Here is a 15,280-nt window from a genome sequence, read left to right as displayed (position 1 = left end):
AAACCATGATTCAAATTGAACCCACTTTGCCTTTCAGGGCTTTTTCATATTTAATAATTTTTCTTACAGAAATACCGGTATCAGGATGAAGATACACCTCCTCAAGAGCACATATCCCCACAAATCACTAATGAGGTGATAGGTCCGGAATTAGTTCATGTCTCAGAGAAGAACCTGTCAGAAATTGAGAATGTCCATGGATTTGTTTCCCATTCTCATATTTCACCAATAAAGGTAAGATGATGACTTTATTTTGTTGCTATGAATTATATATTACTTTTGTTACTTGTATAGCTAATGCTCAGAAAGAACTATTCTTTTATGTAGAATTTTTACCTCTTATTTCTGGTTTCTTAGTTATAAGAATTTTATAATATTTATTAGCATTCTAAAAACACTTGTAAAGATATATTTTATTAAAAGAATTTATTCAGTGATTCTAAGCCTAAAAATTCCCACAAAGGAAATAACTTATGTTTCAAATATTACACATTGGAATATTTTAAAAATTTGTTTTAAATGTTAATACTTATAGACAAAGAGCATTAATACTGGCATTAACTCCCCTCAGAAATAACCACAATCCTGGCTTCTTATAAAGCTCTACCACATATTTAGATTTCTAATCAATATATTGTTTATTTTGCCAATCTTAAATTTTATATAAGTAGCGTATACTGTATATAATCTCAACTTGACTTCTTTTGCTCAATATTATATTCCTAAGATTATTTTTACTGCTCTAGAGTTTTCTTTTATTAACATGCTATAAAAAACATAGGTTATGTATAAATATCTTCGTGGGTAACACCAGATTATTTTCCAAGTGGTTGTATACTTTACCTTTTCAGCAGCAATATTTGAGTTTTAAATGATCCATATTCTCATCAGTGCGTGGTGTTATTATTTTTGCATATTTTGGGCTTGGAATAGTATCTCATTGTGACTTTAATGTTCATTTCCCTGTTTGATAATAAGGTTGAAAATATGGTCATTTAGGTTTTCTCTTCTGTGATACATAAACTCTCAAGATTTTTGCTTATTTATATGCTCTTGGGTTGTCCTTTTTTCTGATTTGTATAAGTTCTTTATATATTCTGGATACTAATCATTTGTTGATTTTATGTATTGTGAATAAGGATAATTTTTTTCCTAGTAAAAATCTTCTGTTTTATAATTTTCTTTGAGGGATGATTTTGTATTACTGGTTAAAAATTTTAATCGTTGTAGTATCATTTAGATTTTCTATTGATAGTTTTGCTAGGTTATTTTTTTCTAGGAATTTATCCATTTCATATTTTTTTTTAAATGTTTATTTATTTTTAAGACAGACAGACAGAGCATGAATGGGGGGAGGGTCAGAGAGAGAGGGAGACACAGAATCTGAAGCAGGCTCCAGGCTCTGAGGTGTCAGCACAGAGCCCGACGCGGGGCTCGAACTCACGGACCGTGAGATCATGACCTGAGCCGAAGTCGGACGCTCAACCGACTGAGCCACCCAGGCGCCCCTATCCATTTCATATTTATTTCAAAATATTATTAATATCCTGTGAGGTTTTTTTTGTCTATAGCATATTTAAGTGTGGCCCCTTTTTCATTCCTAGTAATTATTTGTGCCTTGTTTTGTTTTTTTCCCGCTTGATCATTCTTGCCAAAAGATGGTGTTGTCAAAGATTCATCTCTTTTTAAAAAATCTTGTGTTCTTGTGGCACCTGGGTGGCTCATCGGTTAAGCCTCTGACTTCAGCTCAGGTCATGGTCTCACAGTTTGTGCATTCTAGCCCCACATTGGGCTCCTGTGCTGAGAGCTGCTTCAGATTCTGTGTCTCCTTCTCTCTCTCTCTCTGCCCCTCCCCCACCTCTTAAAAATAAAATAAACATTAAAATCTTTTTAAATCTTGTATTCTTCCCCCATGTGCTGCTATCCCCACCCTCCTTGTTTTCACACACACATATACCTACATAATACACACGTTCATGTACATCTATAAATATAAATGTGTGGATAGCCTGCATATAAATTACAGATTTTGTTTGGTAAGGAGCAGTCTGATCTTCCCTTGGGAGACTAAATGAGAGATACAAAGAAGAAAAAATCGGTTGGCTATTAGTGACATAGACAATTCTCCTTTTATCTTTTCCCCTTTCTCCTCTTACCATGATTATTTTTTTCTCTTCTGCTTTCTTTGGGTTTATTTTTTTTCTCCCTAGTTTCTTAAGTTGGTTGCTTATTGTTAATAGTATCAGTATTTGAGTTTGTAAATTTTCCTTTAAATATCACTTTAGCTGTATCCCACAAGTTTTAACATGTAATTTTTTTTTTATTCTAACATTTCCTTTATTTATTTATTTACTTACTTACTTACTTACTTACTTACTTACTTACTTACTTATTTTTGCCCCATGGTATGTTGCTTAATTTTTAAACATACTGATACAGTCAGGGTGGTCCAAAAATCCAGAAGTGCGTTCCTGCAGGACCAGCCAAAAGGGTACTTGGCTTTGTGCAGGATAAAAATCAAACAGGAGCTGGAGAAAGTGAAAGCAGAGTTTACTGAGTAGCATAAGTGACAGGTAAAGAATAGCAGATGGAATGTCTGTGAGACTCCGAAAGGAAAGGAGAATGAGTGTCTTTGTTGCTTGGGGCCTGGGGTTTATATTGTAAAGGGGTCCAGGATATGTGTTCCTTCAGGAATCCAGCAGAGGGTCTAATCAGAGGCAAATGTCAGGTGAGTAATAGGTGTTGTTTTATAAATCATCAAAGGTAGAGGGTATTGATGCTAGCTAGTGTCAGCCAAGGCTTTAAAAGCTAACATCCTAGAACATGTTTGGGATCTGACTCTTCTTAGGTGTTATCAGGTGTTTGGGGAGCCTAGGACAAAACCCAGAGAATGGTGAACTTTCTTGTTTCTTCCTTGGAGTGGGAACTTAGTGTCTCTGGTTTTTACTCAGGTGCAAAATATCGAACATGAGTAAATGGGGGCTCCAGTAGAAAAACAGCAGAAATGGAACCTTTCTAAAATGTAGTTCCTTCAGCTTCTCTATCTCAATAGGAGGCATTTATTCCTTTCATATCTTACATTAGGTTATATTTTCTCATGTCCAATTTCTATTTGTTTCTCTTCCTTTAATGGTTATCCTAGAAATTTTAATACACATTTTTAACTTACAAAAATCTCAAGTCAAGAAATCTCTTCTATCCTCATTCTGAATAACATAACTTTAGAACACTTGAATTGGAAGCACTGTGTCCTGCTTTATATGCTGTTCTTGTCAGTCTGTGCCTAGTTTCTGTTGCCTGAATTAATATAACCTATTACTTTAGTCAAAAATTTCTCCCAGGTAGGTATAATTCTTTGTTTCTGATATTTTGAATATCTGGTCATTCTGATTGTTATAAACTATGCAAAGCCAGTTTGCACCCACTCAACTCCTCAGTCTTGGTAAGTGTTTTGGTAGTTACTTCTGTATATATGCAGATTCTGATAGAGGCATGGGCAGTGAGCGTCCCACCCCCTTTTTAAAAGTTAAATATAAACAAACTGATGAACATTAAAGAATACGTGGAAAGCCCTCACAGTTGACCCTGGGCATTGCTAAACTAAATATAAGATTGAGTGCACCTATAGCTAGTAGAGGATCTAGCAGAAGTGAACTTTCTCATTGACTATTGTGTAAATTTTTGAAAACTTTTAAATAAAGTTGATTATATGATTTTGGAAAAATATCACCTGCTAGAATATTAGTTTTGATTATTAAATAATACACGTTTAACATTTATTAAACATCTATGCTAGTAACTGTTAGATTTCAGTGATTAGTATTTTTTATAGAGAGATATAACAATATATAACATGAGAAAATAAAGAGAAATACTAAATTTTGGAGGTGTCTGAAAAAAGAAAATTGACTTTTGGATAAAGTGTTGAAGGGTGTGCACAAGATGCCAATTCAGAGGAGAAGGCAGTTACTGGGGAAAATAAGTACAGTAGCAGGGTGATAATCAGGGTAAAAATACAGGAAGGTTCATGATACTGTAGCTTACGGAACTTATTCGGAAATGAGTGTAAGGTGTGAAGGGCCTCAATCCTGAGCTGATGAGTGGCCTTATGAAGGGTTTGCCACCATAAAATGTGCTATGAAATAATCTATTAGGTTCTTGCAGTGCTGGTGCTGATTCTTATTACTGAAATAATGAATGAAATAAGACAGTGATTGAAAGTTACTTTATTCAGGCCTTATTTAACCTGAAGGTGATTATGATTTAAGACTCTGAAAGGGAAACTTTCTTGCCAGTCCTGGGCAGTATGAAGGAAGAAATTGTCAGTATAATGGTGAAAATGGAAGAAAAAGACATAGTGGATAAATTTTTGTGGTGTATAAGAATCTTTTTAAAAAGCTTACATTTTAAACAGTTATAAATATAATAGTATATCATAATAAGAACAGTGTCAAGATTCCTAAAACAGAAAATGAGCTGAGAATTAGGAAAAATGGTAAACAGTAAATTGAATAAATAAAAGTCCAGCCTGTTTCAAAATATATTTAAGTCGGGATGAAGTGACAAGGAGGGCAGTAGGTACATGGAGGCAGCTTGGTATGGGATGTTGCATTGATCATTGAGGGAATTATATTTGGCTTTGTTGTCAATGACCAGGAAACTTATGTTCAAATCAATATGTGCAAAAGTAAACATAGTTAAGCAGGACTTGAAATTGAAGATAGAACAGTGTGTTAACAGGTAATTATTTTAAATAAGCATATCTCCTAGCCTGGACACATTTCATCCAGTAGTACTGAGAACAGTATCAAATGAAATCACTAGCAGTAGTTGGTAGTTTTTCAAATGTGAGAAGTGAGGGTAACAGAAAAGATAGTCATAAGCAAATATATGCCTATTAAACTAGTACAGGAATAGAATCTTTCCCATTTTGAGTATATTATGCATACCTTTTGAAATGAGTTTTGTTTTCACATCTCTGGAATATATTAAAATGTTGTTGAATTTTATCTTCTCTTTTTTGGATGGCCCTGATGTATTAAGGTAAGCTTATGGTTTGCATACAGTTTGACCACAAGATGGTGCTCAGACAGAAGGTATTGGTATATGATCAGAGTTTTTCTAAGCAAATAACCCATCTGTGTCATCAGTTTTCTCAGCTTAGTCTTGTCCTAGAAGAAAACATAGGCAGTAATCTCCTTGACATAGGTCTCAGTGATGATTTTTTGAAAATGACACCATAAGCAAAAGAAACAAAAGCAAAAATAAACTAAGTGGGATTACATCAAGCTAAAAATCTTTCTGCTCAGCAAAGGAAGCCATGTCACCAACATGAAAAGGCATACTACTGAATGGGAGAAAATAATGGCAAATCATGGATAATTAATGGATAAGGAGCCATATCCAAAATACATAAGGAACTCCTACAACTCAATAGCAAAAAAAAAAATCTGATTAAAAAATGCCAGAAGATCTGAATATTCATTTTTTCCAAAGAAGACCTCGGATAGCCAACAGGTACATGAAAACATAGATACACAACATCATTAATCATCAGGGAAATGCAAGTCAAAACCACAGTGAGATATTACCTCACACCTTTTAGAATGACTGTTAAGAAAAGGACAAGAAATAATAAGTGTTGGCAAGAAACCCTCATGTACTGTTGGTGGGAATGCAAATTGGTGAAACCATTATAGAAAATAGTATGGAAGTTCGTCAGAAAATTAAAAATAAAACTACCATATGATTCAGCAGATCTGCATCTGTGTATTTATTTGAAGAAAATGAAAACACTAATTCAAAAAGATACATGCACCCCCATGTTCATTGCAGCATTATTTATGGTAGCCAAGATATGGAAACAACCTAAGTATCCATCAGTGGAAGAACGGTTGAAGAAAACATTGTACATGTGGTCAAAGAGAATGAAATTTTGCCTTTTGTGACAACATGGTTTGACTTTGAGGGCACTATGCTAATAAGTCAGAGAAAGACAAATACCAGTGATCTCTGTTATAATATGGACAAAAGATTGGTGGCTATAAGACACAGGGAAATGGGAGAAGTAGGTGAACTGTGTGTTTTTTGTTTTGTTTAAAAAATTATTTAAAGTCTTCTCTTAGTACAGTTGTACATTTTGAAATTTAATAGGCCAGATCATAAAGATAAAAGTGTAAGGAAAATACCTATTATGTTGCATTTACAGTATATTAGCTTTGCAGTTACTTAGTAATTTATTTTATTTATTTATTTAGTATTTTAGAGTTTTAATATTGTTTTTCCTCTCAACCTCTTACATTTTTTACTGAGATTATTTAATCCTTGCCTTTGTTACTATACCTGAAGACTTGTGAGTTTATTTTTTGAACTTGGAATGGTGAGCAAATTGAGGGCCTACTTATTCTGTATATATTTCTGAATGGTCCTTACTTTCATTTCATGTTACGAAATAAATTTCTCACAGTCATAAGTTTTTCAAAATCGTATTTTAGGTTATGTAATAATCCGCTAAGTGGATATATTCAGTTTACTTAAGCTTTATTGTTTAGAGTTCTATTATCGTTAATATTATCATCATTTTTTGACTAAAAGTAAACTGTACAGAAAAAAGAATGTTAAAATCATATTTAAATGTTAATAGTTATTCAGTGATTTTGACATTGTGTATTTTTTTTAATTCATTATTTTAAATAGACTTTCCAGGTTCCCTAATGATTGCTTAAATTTTGTTTTAATGGAATAGAGTTTATTTTCAACTCTGCTATATGAGTAGGGCTATTCTAAAGCAGAAATCAGTGAGGAATTGGTCACCTTTGATCTCCCAATCAAATCCTATGAAATCAGTTGTGATTTAGGTACACATAGGTTTTGTATGCATGTATTGACTACTGGGCAATGGATGAGATGATCCTAGATTTTTGTAGCTTAGATAACAGGCCAGTTTCATAAAGAAGCCCTTCCAAATCTCATAGTTGCTTTGTTAATATCAATGGATTTGAAAATCCATGCATTGAAAAGTACTTTTCCCAGTGCTTAGAGGATATGTGAGATGGAATGCATGACCTATCAGCTTTATATTATTTTTGAGCTGTTTGGCTCCCTAGGATAGGAATTCTATGTACACAAATGGCTTACTGTTCATTGTCTGTATTATAATTGTTTGCACTGTAAGTAGGAAATTTGCATTAAGCATTTGTGTACAAAATCCTATCCAGCGGCGCCTGGGTGGCTCAGTCAGTTAAGCGTCCAACTCTTGATTTCACCTCAGGTCATGATTTCATGTTTCATGAGTTCAAGCCACTCATCAGGCTTTGTGCTGACAGTGCAGAGCCTGCTTGGGATTCTCTCTCTCTCACTAGCTCTCTTACCTCTTTCTACCTCTCCCGTGTTCTTGCGTGAGTGCATGTGTTTTCTCTCTCTCTCAAAATAAATAAATAAACTTAAAAAAAAATCCTTATCCATGCCAATCCAGAATAACAGAATCTACATCAATTCTAGTGCTTCCCTCCCCATCTCAGGTTTTTATCAGACCTGGATCATCATGGCACATAATTTAGGGCCAAACCAATTACTGGAGCATTCGTTGAAATCATACTAACTAGTTGTTAATTAAATACCTGGTCAATATTACTACTATTTTTTTGTTATTTTTCTGTTTTTTTTTTTCTTAAGGAAGTTTTACTTTTTTCCTACACTTAGTTCTCTGTTTACTCTTAGTGTTTTCCTCTCTTCCCCTACCCCCAAATGGTTAGAACCATTCTGTCTAGGGCCACAAAATTGCCAGCTACTATCTGCAGAGTCCTTGGGAAGAAGACCAAACTTTGTGCTATAATCTCTATCACAAAGCATCTTAAGTCTCAAAAGTCCCACATGACTCTCAACCCTTATTGGGCATGTATCTGTATTTTTGGAGATGGAATTGTAGAGTATTAGTATCTTTGCTTGCTGAATTAGGGTTTGCAATGGATCTGGAGGTTATAGTTTGCCAATACTACTTTCTATTAGGCTGCATTTAGTTGGTGCTGGTAAGCACACAGTAAGCAAGATTTTGTCAGTCCACATCTGAAAAAGTGTCTGGCTGAGGTTAGGACTTGTGATGAGCTTATAGCAACCTAAAAAGTAAATTACTCTATCATTAGTATATTATCAAGCAGTACTTTTATTCATATATTGTTTTTAAATGACCACATATTACATACTAATATAGCAGTGTTAGAAGGACAGACTTAGGAGCCTGTGGTTCTCAAACTTCAGGTTGCTTAAAAGTCACTTAGGGGGCTTTTGGAGCCTCGGTCTCTTGCCTCATATTTACTGGTTGTAAGAATGGGTGTTATGTCAGTGACACAGGCCGGGAAGCTGAGGTTCACAGAAGTACAGCGGCTGGCCCAGGATTGATCAAATGAATTAGGGCAAAAGTAGAACTAGACATGAGGAAACTGAGGCTCAGAGAGGTTAAGTGACTTGGCCGAGGTCAAACAGCTAGTAAGTGGTGGAGCCAGGATTCAAACCCAGGTATGTCTGATTCCCACAAGGAAGAGCTATTTCCCTGCTACCTTCTACTCCATCCCATCACCTAATCAAACTAACCGAATAACTAAAACCAAATACATCTGAAAGCTGGATTCACCTGGCCCTTTACCTCAGTCTAGGAGCCATATCCACCTTGTTTCCCTCACTCCCTCACTCTTCCCCTGTGTGACTGAGACACTGTGGTTTAATCTGGATTGACCCTGCGTGGAGGAGACAGAGCTGCAGCAGCAAGAACAACAGCATCAGGCCTGGCTCCAGAGCATTGCAGAGAAAGACAATCTGAGCAAGCCGGCCTCAGAGCAGGAAGAGGAGGATGAAGATGAGGAGGGTAGTGAAGAGGACTCAGAGGTTGATGAGGACATGCAGGACATGGATGAGATGAATAACTACAATGAGTCACCTGATGATGGAGAGGTCAGTGAGGTGGAATAGAAGGCAATGAACAGGATCAGGACCAGTGGATGATCTAGGTAGACCAGGCAGGGTGGCCTCAGGGAAATTCCAGGCCATGCCAATTTACCCTGCACCCCCTGCAGAACCAGCTGATTGCCCCAGTGCCTGAAAGCTCACCCTTGGGTATCTCTTCAGCTGCTGCCAAGAACTGGTTGGTCTCCTTGGCCCCTCCTAGACCATCACTTTGCCCTTGAATCTCCAGAGCCTGAGCCCACCCCACCTTTCTGCCCATTACCTCACCCCTTGGTTGCCGAGTATAGTCTCTTTCTAACTCCCATTAATAAAGACACAGGATTGATTTAAAAAAAAAAAAGTCACTTAGGGGGCTTTTTTAAAATGAAAATTTCCATATCCCTCTTACCCCAAAAAATTCTGGTGGGGAGGGGATACCAGTTGGCATTTTTAACCAGCATCCTAGGTGATTCTGAGGTGGACTACTCTGTTGAGAAAGAGACCTGGTGGGGCGCCTGGGTGGCTCAGTCTGTTTGTCCTACTTTGGCTCAGGTCGTGATCTCACTGTGTGTGAGTTCAAGCCCCGCGTCGGGCTCCGTGCTGACAGCTCAGAACCTGCTTCAGATTCTGTGTCTCCCTCTCTCTCTGCCCCTCCCCTGCTCATGCTCTGTCTGTCTCTCTGTCAAAGATAAATAAACATTAAAAAAAATTAAAAAAGGAAAGAAAGAGACCTAGTATTAGATGTTAGAAAATGACTATTTAGGGGCACCTGGGTAGCTCAGTCAGTTAAGCCACTCTTGATTTTCAGTTCAGGCTGTGATCCCAGGCTCGTGGGATCTAACCTTAGCGTTAGTCTCCATGCTTAGCATGGAGCCTGCTTAAGATATTCTCCCTTCCTCCCTCCCTCCCTGTCTGTCTGTCTGTCTGTCTGTCTCTCTCTCTCCCCCCCCCATTCCACCCTAAAAATTTTTTAGAAAAAAGGAAAATGACTACTTAGGAATCAGACAATGTTATTTAGTGAACCAGAGTATTATTTATGTAGTGTTGGATAAAACATGCTTCACTGGTTATAAAACAAAAAATTTACTTTTAGTTTTTTTGCATTTTTAAAAATTCGTAACTTTTTAATCAGTGTTTATGATATATAAGCGAGGTTAGGCTAATCATTTAACAGTTTATTTTTTAACACAAAAATTCCAGAAGCCACATATTTATTTTGCTAATTAATTTGTTTCTATCTCCAGACTCAATTATCAAAGCGTTAAGAGCCAATACATTACATAAAATAATCATGCCACATTACAAATGGAGTTTTCTCTATCATTATTAGATGCTTAGAGTTGAATGTAGACAGTACCTTTAAAAAACTTAGAATCTAATTAAGGTGAGCTCCTTCCTGATGTGGAAATTTATGTGAATGACAGAGTCTCCTTTAGTAAAATTATTTAAACAATCAGAACTGTTGGCAAGAGAATCCTTTTGTATTTTAAATTCAGTTCATACTTACAATTTGAGCAGTGAAGATGCCATTGGATTTTACTACAGACTGAGATTGAAACTTGCTAATCCAGGGTTTCTCCACCCTGTGCATTAAATCAGGCAGCCCCAAAGGGTCTTGGTAGTCCAGTGTTTATAACATCCTTCTTTACCTGCTAATCGACCTCACTTCCTGGATTTCATTCCGTCTAGTTATCAGCTAACAAAAGAACAGCTTTTGGTTCCTGCAGACGCTGGTGAAAAAATAATCATGAGAAAGACATCAACCTTATGCCGTCTTTTTTGTCTGCAAATATAAACTCAGCCATCATACAACTAACAGGTACAGAGGAAAGATACAAGCTCTTTCATGGGAAGAAATTACAGAGAAAATGAGCATCATTTCTCAAGGTTTTTATTTTCCCTGATCTCCAAGTGATGCTGCTGTAATTCTAGCTGCAGTTTTTACCGATCATTCACCACTCAGCAGCTGGTAGAGAAGTAAGACTGCTTGGCAACCACCTGCAGGGCTGCAGAGATGAATTACATTTTCGGGAACAACACACTTCTATACTCTCGCGCCAGTCGAGGAGGCAATACTAGCTCTAGCCATGGCTCAGTAGGCCCAAAGCAGAAACACTGGGCAAAAAAGGGTTCATCAGATGAACTGCAAGCAGAGCCAGAACCTTCACGCTGGCAGCAGATAGTTGCATTTTTCACTCGAAGACACAGCTTTATTGACTGCATCTCGGTAGCCACCAGCTCCACCCAGGTAACATACCACTTGTTGAAATTATTTTCAGTATATTTCGGTTTACGTTTACTTTGCAAATGTGTTAGTATAAATTTCTTGTTATTAAAAATATAGTCTTCTGCACTGAAACCTTGGATACGCAGAAATGTATGTTTTCAGTCCATCTATGTAGGTCTTCAGCATGAAAGAGGAAACAAAAAATATTTTCTCTTTTGCTCTTATGTAATACCAAACAAAACAGTCTCTGATTCTGTTGAGGGACTTCTCTAAAAATACAAACCATTGATACATAAATTAAAATGTAAATTAATAATGCCTGTCTCCTTATTTTTAGACTTAAATCCTGTAAACTATGATGTCTAACCAAAGAAAATACCCGTTTGTTTAGCTTTTGTATGTCATAAGATAAGCTGGGGAGATTGTTATGGTACAGAAACAGAAGATAATTTGAAATATTTTTATTTTCTAGTGTTTTGAGAATAAATGGAGTAGTTGGCTATTGCTATATATACTTATATCTTAAAAAGTTATATTAAATTATGGTTTATTCAAATAACTTAATTAAATATATATTTGTATAAATATACATTCTATAAATATACATTATCTAGGGTTAATTTAAAAGCATTAAACTTGTGAAATTACACAATTGTAGGAATATTTTTTCAAATAGTCAGTTGACAGTTTTTAAAGAGATGACCAAGCACTAAAAATCTTCCAAATAAAAAAAAAAACAAAACACATAAAACCAAATCTTTTTGAGGAAATGAGTTTTGAAAATAGTGGGAAAATAGAAAATTAATAATAATTTAGGTGAAATATTTATTTGGCATTAAAGGAGGTTGAGAGCTATTCATATTTTCAAATACTTTAATAGATACTCATTCAACTTTAGTAAAAATGAAAAGATAAGAAATAGTCATATAAAAATAAGGAGAATGCTTTTGTCATTTGACATCAGTAATACTTAATAAAATTCATACACATATCCCAGTGCTTTTTAAAAATACATTTCTTTAAAGCCATCTCTTTTTTTATTAGAAGCAGCACAATAAATATAAACTGTCAACAGCTTCTTTGTTGCTTTTGATTACTTGAATTGTCTTTCAGTAGTTTTAATTTTAAAATAATGTCATATTTCTTACATGATAAATTGTACTTATTTTGCTTACATGTGTAAAAGAAATGGAATTACTGGATTAGGGAGTCATAATTGTTTTTAGGTACTGATATTAGTTATAATCAAAACTTCTTCAGAGGCAACAATATGATTTAACTCTTAGGTTGACTACTGCCCAAAGAATTTAACTAACTTGATTTTTACTACAGTTGCACATACCAAAAAGAGATGCAAAGACTAAGGCTTGGTGTTGTTATTCATTATAGATTAATCTTAAATGAATATTTTTTCCATTGTCAGTAAAAAAAGATAGACTTAAAACTTACATGTAGTTTATATAAATAAACAGTACTGTATATGTATACATACACATACATGCTACCACGGATACATAATTCATCTTATTAGGGGCATACAAATGAAAAGACAAGCAAAATAGTTCACATATAAAACTATTGAAACCACAGAATTATTACAGTTAGGAGTTGGAGAAAAAGTTGCTATTGCACTAAAATAGAAATAAATACAATAGTTTTCAATAAAAACACTATTTGCAATTAATCCTACAAAGCCATTTAAAATTTTATTTTTCTCCCATTTGTTTCAGGTCATTTGTGTATACTGATACATGACTTAGTTTTTATTTCTTTCACATCTCTTTTTGTTACTTTTTCGTTATCTTTGTATTTCATCTCTAGAAATGTAGACATGAGGTCAGAGGTTTTAGCTTTTATTTCTCCTGCTCTAGCGTGCCATCATATCATTTTTCATTCTATGGGTTTTTCTAACTGATGAGTTAGGTATTTTGTGTATCCAAGTCTTTTCTTATAACTCACTGGAATTCATTTTACTGGATAAAATACAATAGGACTGAGATAGAACGTTAGACATATTTTGGTCTTGGTTGATGCTAGAATACATTTTTCTGTTTCATCTACTGACCCATGGCTTGCAGTTTTATTTTGTAGCACCAGAAGGATTTACATATTGTTACAAGCAAAGTAGATTAATGAAATTTCATAATATATTGAGCATATGCTACATATCTTTGAAGATAGTACATGATAGTGTTTTGTTCTGCAACTGATAAATAATAGCACTGATTACCAGGTCTCCTGTTTCACTGTTGTTAGAAATATTTTTTCTAAGATTTGATAGCAAGATTAACTTTGAATCTAATTCCTTATAACTATGCAGCATGATATTTTTAGCAGTTTGGAGAGTTGCTATTAAACGAAGTTTTATTAATTTGAAAGTCATTACTCTGATTTAATATCCCCCCAAATATCCTTTATAAATAAAAAGAAAATTTATTTACTTTAAAAATTCATTTAAATTGCTTGTGTGATGGAAATACTCACATTAATAACTCAGATTATATGCCAGGTTCTACTGTAATATCTGGAATTTAGTATGAAGTCATTAATGTCTTTTTAAATGATAAGGAAGCTAAGTGGTTATAAACTTTGGCAAGACCCCCAGCTTCTAGGGTAGGGCATGGCATATATTTGGTGCTCCATAAATGTTTATGGAATTATTTTCCATTTCAGTTACCAAGAACCTTTTTAGTTTGTGGCCTTCCAGAATACAGCACCTAATCCAAAACCTCCTGGGTACCTATCTTTATTTTCCTTCCCTCACAAGTGCCTTTAGTTCTTCACAGTAGCCTATTTCTTTCTGTACTTCCCTTTTCTTCCCTTCCATTCTTAGTATTTCCTTGAAGCCACACAAATCCCCCATGTACCTGATTTCCTCACCCCTTTGAATCTCTACCCAATGATGATAACTATACAGCTTACAAACTATTTCTCATTTTTGTCATTTGATTATATCCCAGAAGTTTACATTGGATTTGTTTTGTTTTGTTTTAATGTTAAATTAAGATGAGTTTCTAATTATTTTACTCTGGTTTAAGTTTTTTCTATTTTGTGCTTCATTCTACTTAAGTTCTTAATTTTGAATAATACAGAAAAACAGTGCTTCAAACGCTCATTTCCTTACCTCAGAATTCCCTCTATTCTTCCTGTTAGGATCACTTAATGCCAACCTTCCCCGACTTATATAGTGCACTCAGCTCACTTCCAGTCTAGGACCAATTTATATATTTATGAGGGTTTTAAAGAACTCCAGCACAGTATTTCTAGTCTTTGCTATACTTGATTAGCTCCTAGGTAAAAAGTTTTGCCTATTGGGTGATACTAGTGTTTATTAATGAGTATAGTAGTTATATAAACTTTGAACAGCTGTGAAGTGGTAGGTCACTTTGAATGTGTGTTTAGCAACTGTTCCTATATTTTGGACTACTTGAAAATCCCTAACACGGATCAGTGTAAATAATCAAACAGGATTCCACCCTCCCCCAGACAAATGACATGCCTAATGAAGCAGAAAACAACACAGTTCTTTTCTTGGGAGTGAATGGAACAGACATGATGACTTGTCATAACTGAAGAAGAACAATAAAATTTTAATAAGAGTTGAATAGTCTACTTTTTAAGAGGAAAAATCCTGTCCTACATTAACATACAGGAAAACACTTTTCAGATACCCATGTGGGAAAATATATAGGCTAATTTGTATTAAAAGAGTATTATTTGTCCTAAGCAGATGCATTCTAGATTATAAAAGGCTTAATTTGTAGAGTTGTGCATTGGACATACTGTCCAAAAAATGAAGATAATATTATCAACCTCATTAAGTTAATTGTTATTAAGTGATTTAATATATGTATCATACTTAGTGCCTAGTAGCTATTATTTTATTATATTATTATATTGCTTAACTTTGATAATCCATGGACAAATTCACATGTAGGTAATTAGGAGTTGCAGCACCTAGAGTAGTGCATTTTTTATTCATTCAGTAAATAGTGTTGATGGAATAAGTTAGCTGTAAGTACAAGCCATGCACTTTTTTAAGAACCCCAGACCTCAACATCTTTAACTGTAGGATGTAAGGAAGGGGCCCCAAAGAGCACCTCAGTTCTTGGGTGA

The 15,280-nt window shown here is 34.9% G+C and overlaps 1 protein-coding gene and 1 pseudogene across 32 annotated transcripts in view; both read left to right on the top strand.

Moving 5' to 3' along the window:
- The window catches only part of DLG1 (discs large MAGUK scaffold protein 1), a 279,606-nt gene that overhangs the window by 116,553 nt on the left and 147,773 nt on the right, over positions 1-15,280 (top strand). For 26 of the 32 annotated variants that reach the window (XM_043594503.1, XM_043594514.1, XM_043594502.1 and 23 more), the window contains one exon: positions 70-234. In XM_043594503.1, coding sequence (XP_043450438.1) covers positions 70-234 — 165 coding nt within the window. Of the gene's footprint in view, positions 1-69; positions 235-10,803; positions 11,186-15,280 lie in introns of those variants that run through there. The other 6 variants (XM_043594533.1, XM_043594531.1, XM_043594534.1 and 3 more) reach the window with 4 other exon arrangements.
- On the top strand, positions 8,326-9,331 carry LOC122492219 (annotated as a pseudogene).

Source organism: Prionailurus bengalensis, chromosome C2 (genome assembly GCF_016509475.1).
Source record: "Prionailurus bengalensis isolate Pbe53 chromosome C2, Fcat_Pben_1.1_paternal_pri, whole genome shotgun sequence".
Taxonomy (NCBI): Eukaryota; Metazoa; Chordata; class Mammalia; order Carnivora; family Felidae; genus Prionailurus; species Prionailurus bengalensis.
This window is presented reverse-complemented; position numbering and strand designations above follow the sequence as displayed.